This window comes from Aplysia californica, unplaced genomic scaffold, assembly GCF_000002075.1.
Source record: "Aplysia californica isolate F4 #8 unplaced genomic scaffold, AplCal3.0 scaffold00423, whole genome shotgun sequence".
In the NCBI taxonomy this organism is placed as follows: Eukaryota; Metazoa; Mollusca; class Gastropoda; order Aplysiida; family Aplysiidae; genus Aplysia; species Aplysia californica.
In genome coordinates this window covers 40551-56259 of record NW_004797693.1, presented here as the reverse complement: position 1 = coordinate 56259, position 15709 = coordinate 40551, and the positions used below count along the sequence as shown (strand labels likewise).

The 15709-nt window shown below is 39.6% G+C and overlaps 1 protein-coding gene across 1 annotated transcript; it reads left to right on the top strand.

Moving 5' to 3' along the window:
- Positions 1–95: 95 nt before the first annotated feature.
- On the top strand, positions 96–15536 carry LOC101861457 (UV excision repair protein RAD23 homolog B). The gene is made up of 9 exons (XM_005104515.3): positions 96–277; positions 2762–2840; positions 3256–3335; positions 6670–6863; positions 8078–8297; positions 9606–9795; positions 10901–11037; positions 13494–13652; positions 14657–15536. The coding sequence occupies exons 1-9, from the start codon at positions 212–214 to the stop codon at positions 14780–14782; spliced, it is 1251 nt and encodes a 416-aa protein (XP_005104572.1). The 5' UTR covers positions 96–211; the 3' UTR covers positions 14783–15536.
- The last annotated feature ends 173 nt before the right edge of the window (positions 15537–15709 follow it).

Here is a 15709-nt window from a genome sequence, read left to right as displayed (position 1 = left end):
TGGCATGGAAATTTATATCTATAAATGAATATTATAACAGATACATTTTTTAAAGTAAAAATATAAAAGTTAAAATACCCGTCGCATCATATTTCAATTTCTGCGTGGCTACAATTGATGGCGGCTGTCTAAGCAAGGAGTCATCCTATTTTGGAACACTGACAACTTGTTGGGCTTACTTGTGAACCTTGTTACATACTACAGCTTCACCATGATTATAACACTTAAAACGTTACAGCAACAGACTTTTAAGCTGGATGTTGCTCCTCAAATCTCCGTAAGTGAACATGTATTCGTGTATGCTGTTCTTTGTTTTTATTGTTCCGCTCTTCGTCACATCTAATTCCACCAACAACGCGTTGGTCGCCTGTCTCCGCTTGATCTCTAGATTCTGGAACTTACTAACTCTGTTACAATCATAAAGTGATACAAACGATTGGTACTGCTCAGAACTCCCAAGACTTTGTACATGTATTAACACTCGCCCTGTGGGGGCCGGGTTTATGTCGCGAGGCCCGGCCGATATCATTTAAAGCCTATTTCGGCACCTCGCCTGCGTTCTGGTCCCGAGTCAGTCTAGAATCTAGCCCCTGGCTCAGCGCACGTACACTGCACATCATCTTGCGTGAAATTCGGGTCCCGAGTCGGATGCCCATTCACGCAGGTCAAGTGTGTGTACGTCTGTCTGCTTGAGTTTGTGTGCGTCTGTCTGCTTGAGTTTGTGTGCGTTTGGGGGCCTTTTCTAGATCTAGAACCGCCTGCGTTGGTTCGTAATCGAGGCATACGTCTCGTTCAAAACACGCCAAGTTGGTAGCTCTAGATGTTCGTCCAATGAAATTATAGAAGAAATTGACCCACTTAGACATGATGAGCTCGAAAGGATTGTCAGGAAACAAGACTTCCATTTTTCTATCGAAGTGTCAGACCCGGTAACCGGGAAGGCCACCTCTATTCTCACCCGGAGTGAGAATAGTGCAGGCGAGTCTTGTGGCTATTCTCACCCGGTGCGCGTTCACCAAATTTTGCGTTCACCCTAAACCACAGAATTCTACACTGTGATAACAGAAAAATTGTAGAATTCTGTGCCGTGAACAAAAACAAACGTTCCATTACAACTGTAGCCTACTAAAAGCGTACAATTTTGTCTGTGAGCAGTGGAGAGAGAGAGAGAAAGAGAGAGAGGAGTAGCGCGAGAATTTCCAGGCAAAACAAAATGGCGACCCGCGTAGTTCGGCTCGATTCGAAAAGTTAAATAGCCGTAGCATCTTTGTAGACAACCAAATTAATTTACTTTTGTGTTTTAACATCATTTTAAAACTTTGTTTTGGTCAATTTGATCGTCCACACCAATAGACAGTATTCAGAAAGAGACAGAGAGAGAGAGAAGAGGGGAGGAGTTGATCTTGCGAGAACTTCCGGGCGGGTGAGAATAGCCACTTTCAACCGGGAACAAAGTCACGAAGTATACAGACCCGGTAGGGGAACTCATTTGTGATTTAGGAAAGTTTCAGCGCCCAGGCCCGGTAGCGTGTTTTTGTGTGTGTGTGTGTGAGAGAGAGAGATCTGTGCTAGCAAAATGTATGACATGCCCCAGTTGGCAGGAGGGAACCTAGGTTCTTCTAGATCTATGGCCAAGAGGTCTAGATCTAGACAGACATACAAATCATTGATCTAGTTTTGAGGCTAGCCTAGATCTAGATTCTAGATCTAAATGAAGATTGTGGATGTCTTTTCGATGAACGATCGTTTTTCCTCCATTTTGGAGTTGGGGGAATCACAATTTGAAGAAAATTTTAAGAACAACGTATAATTTCAATCGAGCAGTGACCCTCTCTATTTCTCTGCCTCTCTCTCTCTCCTCTGTGTATCGCTCGCCTTCTCTTTTTCTTTGTTTGTCTCCTGTCTTTTTCTCTCCCCACTTATTTCCAACAATTTTTTCCCCCCTCTGAGATCCTGACTTTTAGATTTCATAGAGTCGTAGGTCATTTTTCTTAGTGTATTACAGTCGGAATTGACCCCTTTTGGTTTGTCAACTTTATTTTATTTTTGATAGGCTCAACCGCCACCACTATTTCTCCCTCCAAATGGACACAACTCTAATTCTAGTCAATATTACTCTTTTATGAAATTTCTTAACTGAAGTTAATTAAAAATCGTTAGCATTCAATCTTTGTCATGGTCACTCAGTGTGTGAATGTGCGTGCGAGTTAAATGTTTACAAGCTAAAAATCTTACTATAAAATTATGAGATATTGACTTTTAACCCTTTAAGTATAATTATATACCCATTTGTGTATGTTCCTTTTTTTTATAGCGATTTAGGAACGATAAGAACTGGACATTCACAAAAGAGGAAATCAAAATATGAAGCAGTGTAGTATTAGATTTGAGTGTAGACAAGCTTTCCTCCTCTATTAAAAGTCTCTCATCACCATTGAGTAAGTATCATAATTGGAAGTTTGAAGCTCATGATTCCATTCCCTTTTTAAAAAAATGTAGTTGGACAGGGGGATTCCTCAGTTTGTTTCGGGTGACATACAGATTAAAACTGACTGCTTGTCTGCTCACTTTTAAACAGTCATGCTCTATTTTTAATACCAAGGTGCCATCTTACTGTGTCAAGAGTTTGAATAGTTTGTCATATTGATGATCTTACATTGCGATGCTTCTTTATGTTTAGAGCAATGGTGATTAGTACTTCATGTAGCTGTCATAACCGTGCTCATAACGATGTGTCCATTTCTTTTTTTTTTTTTATCAGGTAAAGGAGTTGAAGGAGAAGATCGAAGCTGATAGGGGAAAAGATTATCCAGCTGCAGGACAGAAACTTATTTATGCAGGTAAGTGAGGCTGGTTTTATAAGAATTTTGATAGCAGTCATTAATCTTTCTCAATTGTGTGCAGTCTAAAAAAGTATTCTATGGGAGGTTGGTAATTCATTTCCTAGGCTCTTTGTCAACTTTGTGCCCCCCCCCCCCCCCCAAAGTTTTGGATTAATGGTTTTGGCCTTGTACTGCTTTTGTCATTGTTTTCTACTGGAGAAATTGTATACGTTATGTAGTTTTAGTCTCTTGACAAATGTCGGTCTGTAAGACTTGCTTAGACGTGTCTTGAGTTTGAGTATGTTTTGGCTGATTTCACAAACACTAATCAAATAAAAATGAGTTCGTTCAACACTTGCACCCCTGATAGAGGGAGAATGCGTATGCAAGAAACTTTGTAATATCTGCTCTTTATGTTTTCTTTTTTAATTAGGTAAAATCTTGGATGATGCCAAATGTGTGGAAGAGTACAAGATTGATGAGAAGAACTTTGTGGTTGTCATGGTGACAAAGGTAAGAACGATTTAAATGACACAGCTTAGTAATAGTTGACATTCCATGAAATGTAGTCTTAAGACATTCTGTTTAGAAATACTTGTTTGGGTTGTTACGGACATGATTTTACTAATATTAGAACAGCTCAAATTGTTTTGTTTTGTAGAAGACAATTTAAAAAAGCATTCAAATTGAATTTTTCAGTTAGGCCCTAATCAGATCAGTGATACGTTTATTTTGGATAGACCCCAAAAACCCCACCTGGAACAGATTAATTTTTTTTTCTTTCCCAAGGACTTCTATCCTGCTTTCTTAAGTTGTAATAATTTTGACATTGTCTTTATATTTAGCAGACCTGCCACTCATCCCGATTTAGTTGGGATATCCCGATTTTTTTTTGCCCCAAATCTCAAGCATCCCGATTTTCCCGATTTCGATAGCGTGTATCCCGATTTTTTGTCCCAGTCTGCTGCTGTGCCGGATTTTTCTAAAAACTTACTCTGCCTTCTCCTTTATTGTGGGAAGCACCCGTTGAACTTTTTTGTCAGTAGGAACTCAGAGCACTATTCCCTGAAATATCGATGCCGCATTTAGTAGTTGACTCGCCCCAAGTTGCGTGTGATCTTTGCCCGCACTCAGAATTCCCCAATGATAGCCTGGTAACTGATACAATTTGGGACATACAAATAATCGATAATATTCGTAGTTCCGCTGTTACTTTCAAAACAAGCCTTGTCCGAGGTCTGGTATCTGCACGTTCACATCAAACACTCGGACAAGCGACAGTCTTTTTAACCTTTACTGAACTACAACTGCACTGACAAGACGAACATACGGCCATTGTCGCTGCTTTTGTCTGAACGCATTATGAGGGATAAAAGAGATTTCTTGGTTCATTTGGTCGGTCGGCTGCCGTCGTTATCCCAGAGATAGACGGACTGTTGCTCATCCAAGTGTTTTGTGTGAACGTGCAGTTAGTCGGACCCATCAGTAAAAATATTGTTTCTATCGTGCATTCGCGTCACGTGACATGACATCGCCATGTGAGTTCTGCGTGTCGGGGACCGTCCGTTGATGGGATCATCTTAAGTTCATGTATTTCGGGACTTATTGGTAGGGGTGGAGGGGGGGTATAGAGACTTGGACTAGGAGTGCTTGACGCGATGCTTCAGGATTTACAAAAAATAATAACTCGCACACGCGCGCGCGCACGCACACACACACACACACACACACACACACACACACACACACACACACACACACACACACACAGAGCTGGTAGTAACGGAGTACAAGTACTCCGGTACTTGTACTTACGTTACAATTTTCGGTACTTTTACTGTCCCCGGTACATTTTTGAAACCAGTACTTTTACTGTACTCCGATACTTTTTATAAAAGTACTTTTGAGTACTTTTTAAGTACATTTTGAGTACTTTGGTAGCTTAATGAAAGGGTAAGTGCAGGCATTTCTGATCATAATTTACGGAACCAAAACCCGATCAACCGCCAAGAGTTAAAAGTTGAGATCAAAGAACGGCCCGTCGCCTCAAAGATCAGCCACTATCGTGAATGTGATCACAAGCGTTGTAAAACTCCATGAAACGGTACAGTGTTTGCTCCAGACGGGATCACACCAAGGTGTGAACTGACCGATGCGTTTCTTTTCCCCAAACATCGCACTCGCATCTGACCTCACCACCTAAACTTACATCACTCCCTGGGTGGGTAGGGCCTACAAGTTCGCTCCAGGCGGGATCACATCAAACTGTGAACTCTTCCCTGACCATTGAAAGCAGTTTTTCCCGAATTTGCGAGACAACCTGAATTTTAATTAGTGTGGTCACATCGTAATGGTGCGTAACGACAAAGGAGGTGGAGGGGGGGGGGGGGACTCAATCAGAGATGGAAAGCTAAAATTGTTGGACAGGTAAAGGGGAGGGGCAACTGAATAAACGTAGATAAAGATCTCAAGACTCACGATAGGCTAATGAGTGTGTATATATAATATTATTTATGGCATGCCTCATGCCACTGTGATTGGTCATCAAGGTTGACCACTCTTTGCTTGCCATATGTCATAAATCCACCCAGGGGTCACGTCAGTTCATGGGTCACTGTAGATTCTTCCTTGGCTTCATTGGCTAAGATCCCATATTTTCCTTGCTTCCGAGCACTGGGATCTTAGGCGGAGACTACTGCAGTAGAGAATCTTTGGTTACACTACACTTACTAGACTCTAGGAAACTATTGTATTTTGGTTTGCCGTTGGCGCCGTGGACTACACAGTGTGACCAAAATCTGTCAGACCACTATAATCAATTGAAACTGAAACTGTGTTCTCAATGTGTATCTAACAATTTTTAGGCTGTCTAAATTTCTTTTAAACTTTTTTTTGGTAGTTTGTGCTTAAGGCTACATTGATTCCTTGAGGATTTGTTAATGAAGAATTCAATGCACTTTTCCATTTCTATGCGGGCCATTTTCATCAATTTAATGTTTTCTTAAGAGCAACTTTGTATCTACATTTTTCAGTTTGGATACTCTTTCTGTAGAACTTTCCAACCTCTAGGACTGACTTACATTTGATCACATTGTCTTGCTCAAACAAGTTCTATTCATAATAGCACTTACCCACTAGTTGCGTCTGTTCGTTTGGGTTGTTTTTTGTTCAACTTCAAGGACCATTTCCACCGTACATTGTATATTCAAATGCTTTGTATACTGTTTACATTTTTAGTAATAAATAGCCTAATTTGTCAAATATACTGGATAAGTTATAAAATATGATGTTTTGCATAAGCGCTGAAGTGTTTTAGCATATTAGCAGAAAGTACTTAAAATGTACTCGTAAGTACTTTTTTAAAAAGTACTTGTACTCAAGTACATTTTATAGGAAAGTACTTTTACTGTACTTAAGTACATTTTTTAGATTGTACTTAAATTTGTACTTAAGTACTTTTTTAAAAGTACTTTAACAGCTCTGCACACACACACACACACACACACACACACACACACACACACACACACACACACACACACACAGAGGGCATATAGGCCAAGTAATTTATGGACACCCCTGGAAAAATTTTAAGTCAGCTTTGGCAGTCCCCCTGGTGATTTGCTGTTGATCCCGATTTTTTTCTCCAAATCCCCATTTTTTTCTCCCTGAGATCCTGATTTTGAGGTTTCATAGAGTGGCAGGTCTGTGTTTAGTCTAAGTAAGAAAACATTGATCATTTGAAATAATTTTTCCAGAAATAATCCTGTACATTTTTAATTAAAATTTTTTGTTTCAAAATATTTTTTCCCCTGCTGTTATTTTGCCCGTATCTTTTTGTCATCAGCCAAAAGCTGCACCACCCAAAGCTGCTGAGACTCCTGCTCCAGCTGCCACGGAAGCCTCGGCCACACCTACCCCTGCCCCGTCGGCTGCTCCAGCAGCAGCTGCTGCTGCAGCTACCCCTGCTGCAGCAACCCCAGCCACAACTACAGCAGCGGCAGGTGACAGACCAGCCGAGACCCCTGCCACTACACAAAGGTAGAGAATGACTCGCTTGAATATTGTAGCAGTATCTTGCATTCCTTGTACCTAGATTTTGCGTTGTTCCCAGCTTAACCTAGCCCTTCTCGGTCTTGCCCCCGGGGACTCTTTCTCTTGCCTTCTATTTTCTAGTTTTATACACAATATTTTGCGCAGAGTTGTGTCCTAATGTGTATAATGTAAGAAGCTGTCTGTCCTGTTGATCCAGATGTGTAGTTCTTTTTCTTTTCTTTTTTTCTTCTGCTGGTTGAATATAATTTGTTGCAGTGCAAAGTGCAATGTCCACTTCATAATTGAGATCATATTAAATAATTGTATATTGCTCCGGTCTACTTTGCATTGCATTTATAATCTTAAGTCATAGTAATTGTTATGGGTAAAGTTTCTTTAGTTTTGTTAGAGACTTAATTTTAACGTTATTACAGGCAGCTGATCTGAGCTATCTTACTTTAAAAATTTAAACCCTTTTGTACCAGGGGGTATGCGTTCCTACTGATCTTGTTACCCAGGACAGCAGCCTAATGTCTCGGTGTTAATGGGTGTGCGGTCTAGATCTAGCGCACTAGTGACTTATTTTGAACACCGGGTCTTCGCCTTTTAAAAGTCATCTCGATGTTTACGTTTTGTTTTACTAGAGCACGAAGCCCCCGCAAGCCTAGATCTGTGTTTATCAATCGCTTGCAAGCCTAGCAGTAAAGTAATGCTTGCATATTTGGTACGGAAATGCGCGTCTTTTATTCCCGAATATGAATCTATGCAATGCTTGTGGCTAAAACTCCGTACAGAAAAATTAGGGCCAGGTTACTAGTGAGACATGCATGTAGCGTCATAGAGGCGACCAGGAGCGGCAAATTTTGCCAACTTTCATGACGTACATGGTACGGCACAGTGCTTAAAATTACACATTTTTGTAACAATCAGCTACGTCATAAGGCTATAAAGGGGTAAATAATTGGTGTCTTTAATCCGAGCAAAGTGCATCCCAGACTTCTTTGTGTTTTTAGAAAAATTGTCCTCGTAGAAGGCTAGCAGATCTCAATCTCATTTCCCCTTGGGTCAGTGGAGTTCAAAATCAGGACCTACCTCCCTGTTTCTATACTTCCCATTCAGGTGTTTTGATATAAAAGTGCCTACATCTATGCAGAATTTCTCCAATATGTACTTTCTATGTTTTCACATTGTGACATTTGTGTCTTTTTTCTTTGGAACAGCACAACAGCAAGTAGCACAGCGACTACCACAACAACAGCAAGTGCCACTGGCTCTAGCTCTGACAGTCTTCAGTTTGCAGAGAGCACATTGGTGACGGGCCAAGCTTACGAAAACATGGTGCAACAGCTCATGGTTATGGGCTTTGACAGGGAAAATGTGGTGCGCGCTCTTCGGGCCAGCTTTAATAATCCAGACAGGGCAGTCGAGTATTTGCTTGCGGTAAGCAGTTGAAAGGAAGAAGAGACCAGTGTCAAAGTTGTGTTTTTCTTTTTTGAAATATATGGCATTTTCTAGTTTTGCTGTAGCTCAAATTAAGATACTAGATATCATTGTGCCTAGGATGAAAATTTTAACTTAAAGAATATCATGACTTCAAAGTTACCATTCGTTGTATTCATGCAACAACAGCAACAAACCTTGCGTTGTATTCATGAAATACCAAATTATACGCATAAAATCCAGTGGGGATCGAATAAAGGGAAAAACTCTGTGGGTCATATCATAATTAATCAGTAAAATATGTTTAAATGCTGATGAAAAACAAGTAAGTAAAATAAAAACTTTGATTTTTATTGTTTTGAAGTGATTATTAGTGTGAGAAAAAACCCCACTAACAAAGATGATAACACTTGCCATGAAAGAGCTGATGCGTCTTGTCAGATCAGATGATCATATGATTTATACCAAAATTTTGGCTCTCAAGTCTTCCTGTGTCTTATCTGTGCATATGTCCAATATGCAATGATATAGAGTACTTATTTTATAAGTTGATGCTTAACCCGTAAAACCTAAGTTAATTTTTTTCATACCTCCCTAAAATTCTGAATTAAAATAGGGATACTAGAAAAAAATCAGGTTGTTTCATTGTTTTATTTTCTGTGGCTTTAATTGTTGTCAGATTTTACTGAAATTTGAATATGTTATGTACATATGAATACACAGTCTGGACAAAAGGGGAAAAGTTAAAACACTGGTTTTTAGGACCAACTCAATGAGTAAAGTCTTGTGTGTGATCCCTGGCTCCACTACAGTCAAAGCATCATTAGACCCAGACGTAGATCTAGTCTCTGACGGCTCTAGTGGTGATCCCTTGCCACTTCCACAATCGTCAAAATCATCATCGATGTTATGCGAAACATTGCAATCATTTTCAAGTTATATCTGTCGAAATATACGACTGAGAGTCATTATCGGGGTCTGGTTCAGAAAAAAAATGGCAAAACTATTGCAGCCTGATCGGCGTGGCAGCAAAAAGTCACTCATTTAAAAGAAACTAAAAACTTTCAAAAACTCCTAACTTACGGTGTAGAACTGCTCTTATGACATTATCGATACTTCATGCTCACGACAGAGTCATCTGGAGTTACATCCCCTGTTTCTAGCACTGGGAATTAAGCGATAAAGTTGACCAGCGGTATAGGAAAATACTGCGTCAGCCGTTACCAGTGGTATAAGGTTTTAAGAGTTAAAAGTATACAGTGGAGGATGTTTGTGCTTCAACTTGTGATTGATTTTTTTTCCCCTTAGGGTATCCCTGATGCTCAGCCAGGGGATGAGCCTTTTGGAGGTGGGGCGCCACCTGCCCGTCCTGCCACAGGAGGCAGTGAGTCAAATGTATCCATGGCGTCGAATCCATCTTCAGAAACAAGTTCCTCCCAGCCCTCTGCCACCACTGGTACTGGTACTGGTACTGGAACTGGCACTGGAACTGGCACTGGTGAGTTCAGTGTGGACCTTGTTCAGTAATACCAATGAAAAAAACTCCCGTTCTGCTTTTTTGGAAAGGGGGGGGGGGCATTGCTGCCCAAGAAAGTGCTGTGTATTTTAAGCGTTATGCTTTTTTTTTTACTGTAAAAGATGTCCATAATAATGTAACAATGCTATGGGGTCCTAAAAGGTGGTAACACCTGGGGTACCTTTATGTTGGCAGTAAATCTACACAAGTGGACCCCCTCACAACAGTTTCTATAAGATATTCTACCTCGTTTTAGTAATTAATCAGAGCATTTGCATGAAACTTTGCTGCTCATTGTTTTTTTTTATATATGGAATTTTTTTCTGCTAACAAATTTGCTAAATATTTTGTAGTTTAGTTACGACAGACAATTGAGTGTACTATTTTGAGAAGAGATAGTGAGAAGAAAGCATTTATTTATCTGTAGCATGTCATGAGAACTTTATGAATATTATGTATGTGCAGAAAGACTAGATAACGTCATTAACAGTTTCTTTGATGATTTCAATCCATTCCAGTTAGTTGTTTTTTTGTTGTTGTTGTTTTGTTTTTTTTTGGGGGGGGGGGGATGTATATGTAGAGGTACAGTTATAACATTCCTGATCAAATGCTGAACATAAAATTTTTCAGGTTTTTTTCGGCATTGCTATATATTTTTTAAAAAATTGGGTTATTGTCGTTTTAAAATACTGAAGAGCTTTAAGTTTGTACTGCATTTTTTCAATGAGTAGACCATCTTAATTTTTCACTTTTGCCAGAACCTAACATGTACCTTCTTTGATGAATGCGTAGCTAGGAAATGCTGGATAAACATACTTTAAAAATACTGAAGAGCTTTAAGTTTGTACTGCATTTTTTCAGTGAGTAGACCATCTTAATTTTTCACTTTTGCCAGAACCTAACATGTACCTTCTTTGATGAATGTGTAGCTAGGAAATGTTGGATAAACTCTAGCTAGTTCTTTAAAAAGGAATCTCTCTCTCGCTTTCTTCTGGATGGTACAAATGTTGGGGTTCTAATATTCACTTGTTGAATGATTTAGTGTCATATGACATCGGTGCAAGTTCTGAAACTTTTTCTTTTGAAGGTTCATCGGAGGACCCCCTAGCTTTCTTGCGATCACAGCCTCAGTTTCAACGCATGCGTCAAGCTATTCAGGAAAACCCTCAGCTTCTACCAGCTCTTCTTCAACAGATTGGTCAAAATAACCCTCCTCTGCTGCAGGTAATTCCTTTGCTCACTCTTTTGCTTGCAAGTTGCTGCATGGGCTGGTGTTGAAAGGTGTTATCTATAAAAGAAGGTGCCATTGTCTGGCCGTGGGAGGGGGGGGGGAGCATGGAGATCATGACAAGAAGAGCAAGATCCTTTAGTGTAAGGGGAATTTCTAACCTGCTGGAGGGGGCTCAGCATGTGTGAAATCAAATACTAGCAGATCCTCATATGGTGTCTTACCTTAGAAGAACCGTTTGCTGTTGGTTGCATTAACTCACTCACTGCCATACCCGAACCCTGTCGGGTGATCCGCGTAGACCGCTGCCTGCCAAACCCGAAACCCGTCGGGTGCGTTTTTACTACTATTTTTCAAACATTCCCCGACGCGTTTCGGGCTTGGCAGTCAGAAGTAGACGACATAAGCCAGTTTAGTTTCGATTCCGCATTGTTGCAGTAACTTCCCTTGAATAAGCTACTTAAAAATCAGACTTTTTCTAACTCACCCGAAACGAACTAAAAACTACTGACGCTCAGTTACGATGGCGACGGCGTCTCAACGAGGTCGAAAAATTTGAATTGAGGGACCCATTCGTCAATAAGGGGTCAGATTTAGATCTTTTTGCAGATGATAGTGATGATCAACCATCATACAGAGTTGATAATGAGTATAGGAGAGGTGCGGACACAAGTGAAGATGAAAATTGTGCTAGATCTAGGCCTAGATCTAGAATCGGGTGTTCCCCATGCTCAGACCTATGATCCGATGCTTCCCGGTCCCAGTTCAGGCCCGTCACGCAAACGTCAAAGATCACACAACGTAGATTTAGACCCCAAATGATAGGAATACAGCTGACATAGACCCTCCTATGTCTACACAACAAACTTCAAATAGTGGCACCCCTCTTCCAGTGGCAATGCCCCGTCCTGCAACCACACACCCTGATGTTAATGCTCAAGATGGGTGGACTGATGACTTAAATGATATTCCAGTAATATAAAATTTGTCAGATATCTTTTCAAAGTGGCTCTTCAACATTTGTCAGTTGATACAACATCTATTTCTTGCAGAGATAAAGATATAAAGGCATGCATACTCATAAAATTTCACTCGGTAAAGGTATCACAAAATTTTTTTGGGATTTGTTGAGTATGTTTCAATATCATTGTTTGTGGAAAAGTTCAATGCTGTACACAAAATGATAAGCTCACAGTGAGGTTTTGAAAATGGTCCCGAAAGCCTGGCATTCCTCAGTTATCCTGCCGAGAAATGCCTGGCAGTGAGTGAGTTAAGATTGATTTAGAATTTAGAGGCCGGAATGGCAGGTGATCCAAGCAGGATGCCATGATTTGTTGCATTATCTAGATTTGAAATGAATCAGGAATAAAGAGAACTCGGCATTATTTCCCCGTTTGTTGGGCCCCTGATCCTGACTATATGTTGCACGTATTAATACAGTACAGGGATATACTTTTGGACCTCATTTAACGAAATAAAACTTATCATTGGTGAGTATGTATTTATGGCATTTGGTGCTGACAATAACCTTGTGGTGACATGTTTTTGAAGAGTTAGATATAGCAAATTTATTTACTATTGTGCTAGGTTTTTCAGAAGAGGGAAGAGTACTATTATGTTACTATTCAATCACGGTTGAATTTTTTCTGACTTCAGAGAAATGTGGGTATTGCAGGTCTTGGGTTTTGGATTAAGACAATGTGATTGTTGTCGTGTTTTTGTTGTGACCAGGTGTTATTGGACTTTGATGTATTGTATGCTAAATGCTTTTTTAAACCAATATTATGTCTTTTAAAGCTTGTATCTTATTTTGGAAAGTTGTGTAAGGTGTGTTTTTGTGGGTATTTTGGAGGTGTGCTGCTGTTGGTAGGTCCTTATTTCCAGTTTGTTTATTGCTCCTATTTATCATCATCCTTTTTTTTGTATTATCTTATGATCAGGGCATTGTAGGTGTACAGTATTGGTGGATGGTTGGCGGGTGCTCTGGTGTGGTTTTCCCTCTTCTTTCCTATCAAACATCTATCATCTTTATCTTCCCTCCTTCTTTTTCCTGTTTGTTACTCTCTTGTAACACCTCTAATCTTCGGCAGTTATATGACTTTATATTGTGTTGCAAGTGCCGTAAAACACTTACTAAAACGAAAAAGTAGAGTTTTGGTACAGTATGGGTTAAATGCCCCTTTTGAACTCGGTTTGTTTATTTTATGACAGGACCTCCAGAATAAATGCCAATCTCGGGTATTATTGAACCAAATAGGTAGGGATTCTTGATAACCAGCCAAACAGTCCATTCGAAGAAGGCTCCTTATTGGATTTGTATGAAGGCCGTTCATGTTGCTTTCCAGTATGGTACAAACTGGGGGGGAACAGCTCACCTGTGTAATAGGTGACCTTGGAACGGAAGAGGTTTATATACTTTTTTTAAAAGTAATTTTTTTTGTGTGTGTTTCAGATGATCAGCCAGAACCAGGAGCGTTTTGTTCACATGTTGAATGAGCCAGAAGAGGGTGATGACCAGGAGGAAGGTGGGCAGGGAGCTGGTGGGGTCAATGCTCCTCCCGGCTCTGGTTACATATCTGTCACTCCCGAAGAGAAACAAGCCATTGACAGGGTGAGTGGCAAGTCTTATTGTGCTAATTATTATGATGAGCAGTACAACTTGTTGGATGTGCTTTACTTCCATTCTCGACTTAGATTGGTTGGATTTCGGTCTAGCATAATATAATATAAGTATCTAAATATATTAATATTTTAAACATTTCCGTATATCGTGTTAGATGTGCTTTATGGTCATTCGAGACAAAAATCATCTTTTAATTCCAAATCTTTACTCAGTACTTGCAGGATGGTTGGTATGTGTTCTGGTGTAACTTGCTTTCTTCGGAGCTTCAAATGTGCCATGTCCATGCGTAATATAGCTGTTCTGGTATGTTCTCGTTGTGCACTCTGACTCAGTAACATCTCTGTCACTCACTGTGCTAGTGCATTTTAACTCACAGAAAACTGGGCCCTAGGGGCTGGCTATTCACGGGCACCTGTTAAAAAGTGGTGTGTTTTTACGTTGTAAATTTGTAAATAATATTTATGCCTGTGGTTGGCTCAAATTTTGACACAATGTTAAAAATATGTTTTAGACTTTAAATAAACTAACAAGGAGTGCACGTCTATCATGATTTTGTGTTTATGTAGGATGGCAAAAATGGGATAAAATGGGTTGGAAATTCCATGTGCTAATTAGCTACAACAGAACTGTACTACCTGAAGTGGCTGCAGTTTTGACAAAATGGAGAAAATATGTTTCATGCACCGAAGAGTAAAGTAAGGAAGGAAATGGGAAAAGAAGAGCTTTCAAACAGTATCTATTTTTATTGCATATTTTCAATGGCATTGAAGGACGAAAATAATGAAAATGAAATCCCATATGTGGGTGGGATGTTGGGAGTCGTTTGTAAATGAAAAAATATTTCACGTTTCCAATTAATGGATTCAGTGAGTTGAAGTGTGTGGTTTCTAAATTTAGTTGTCTGCTCCTTTTATAGTAAATTCTACACTTGCTTCCTTGCAGAGCATGAATGACTTGCACATTGTTAAGATTTGACAATTTTTCTCTTTCAGTTAAAGGCCCTTGGCTTCCCTGAGGCAATGTGCATCCAGGCTTACTTTGCATGTGATAAGAATGAGGACCTAGCAGCCAACTTTTTGTTGTCACAGAACTTTGACGATGAAGATCTCCCAAGTTGATTTGAGAGAGCCTGTACTATGTCAGCATATATCGTCTTCGTATTAATAAATAAGTATGATGGAAGACAAATTGTCTTTTATCTTTCCTTTCACAATGTGACATTGCATTGTTGGGCTATCTCCATTTATTTAAGTTTTGATTTTCCTTTGAATTCTGATGCATAGTAATGTTTCTGAAAATATCAATTATTGGTGCCTGCCTTGATTGTTTGTCCAGCAATTTGTAAGGTTGTTTTTTTTTCCCCCTTGCCAATTGGAATGAATGGGATCAATTCTTCCAGATTGAACGAAAGTTTGAGTTTTTGATTTGTGAGATCTGATACACACTTGTACATCCAAATTCAGCAGTACCTGTAGGAATCGTTTCAATATTTGTAGTCTAAGACATTAGCTGAGCATGATTTGTTCCTCACTATCTTTGCATATTTCTTATGATCCTATATATCTCATGACAATTCCCATTCAGCTCAGTATCATGCATCTAAATTCCTTTGTGACTATAAAACTGCCACAAGAATATTTGTTACGGTGTGTGAGCAAGAAAGTGAGAGAGAGTGTGCCTGTTTATTATTGCCTTTATTTGGAGGAAAAGATAAAAAAATAAACCTTGTGAACAACAACAACAAATTTTCATTTTCGTTAGCTTTGAAGCTTACTGTTGAGTTATTTGTGTAAGGAAAATGATGCTTTGCACTGGTATTTTGCTTTATCCTTATTGATTAGATATCGCAAATAAACATCTGCCTTGACACTACACTGTTCTTGCGGTGAGATTGAAAGTTTTCTCTGATGTCTGACCTTGTTGCGGGTGGATGGAGGGTTTCACAAGAAAGTCTTTCTTTTCTATCTGTCTGTTGTTTCTGTGGGTCATTTTACTTTTTTCCTGCCCTATATCATGCTTCTTGTACTTTTTTTTTAATGACCTGA

Coding starts and splice junctions, on each gene's coding strand:
- LOC101861457 (XM_005104515.3), top strand. CDS start 212: ATGATTATAACACTTAAAACGTTACAGCAACAGACTTTTAAGCTGGAT. Junction 9,796..10,900: donor TGGCACTGGAACTGGCACTG/GTGAGTTCAGTG, acceptor TTTCTTTTGAAG/GTTCATCGGAGGACCCCCTA. Junction 13,653..14,656: donor AGAAACAAGCCATTGACAGG/GTGAGTGGCAAG, acceptor TTTCTCTTTCAG/TTAAAGGCCCTTGGCTTCCC.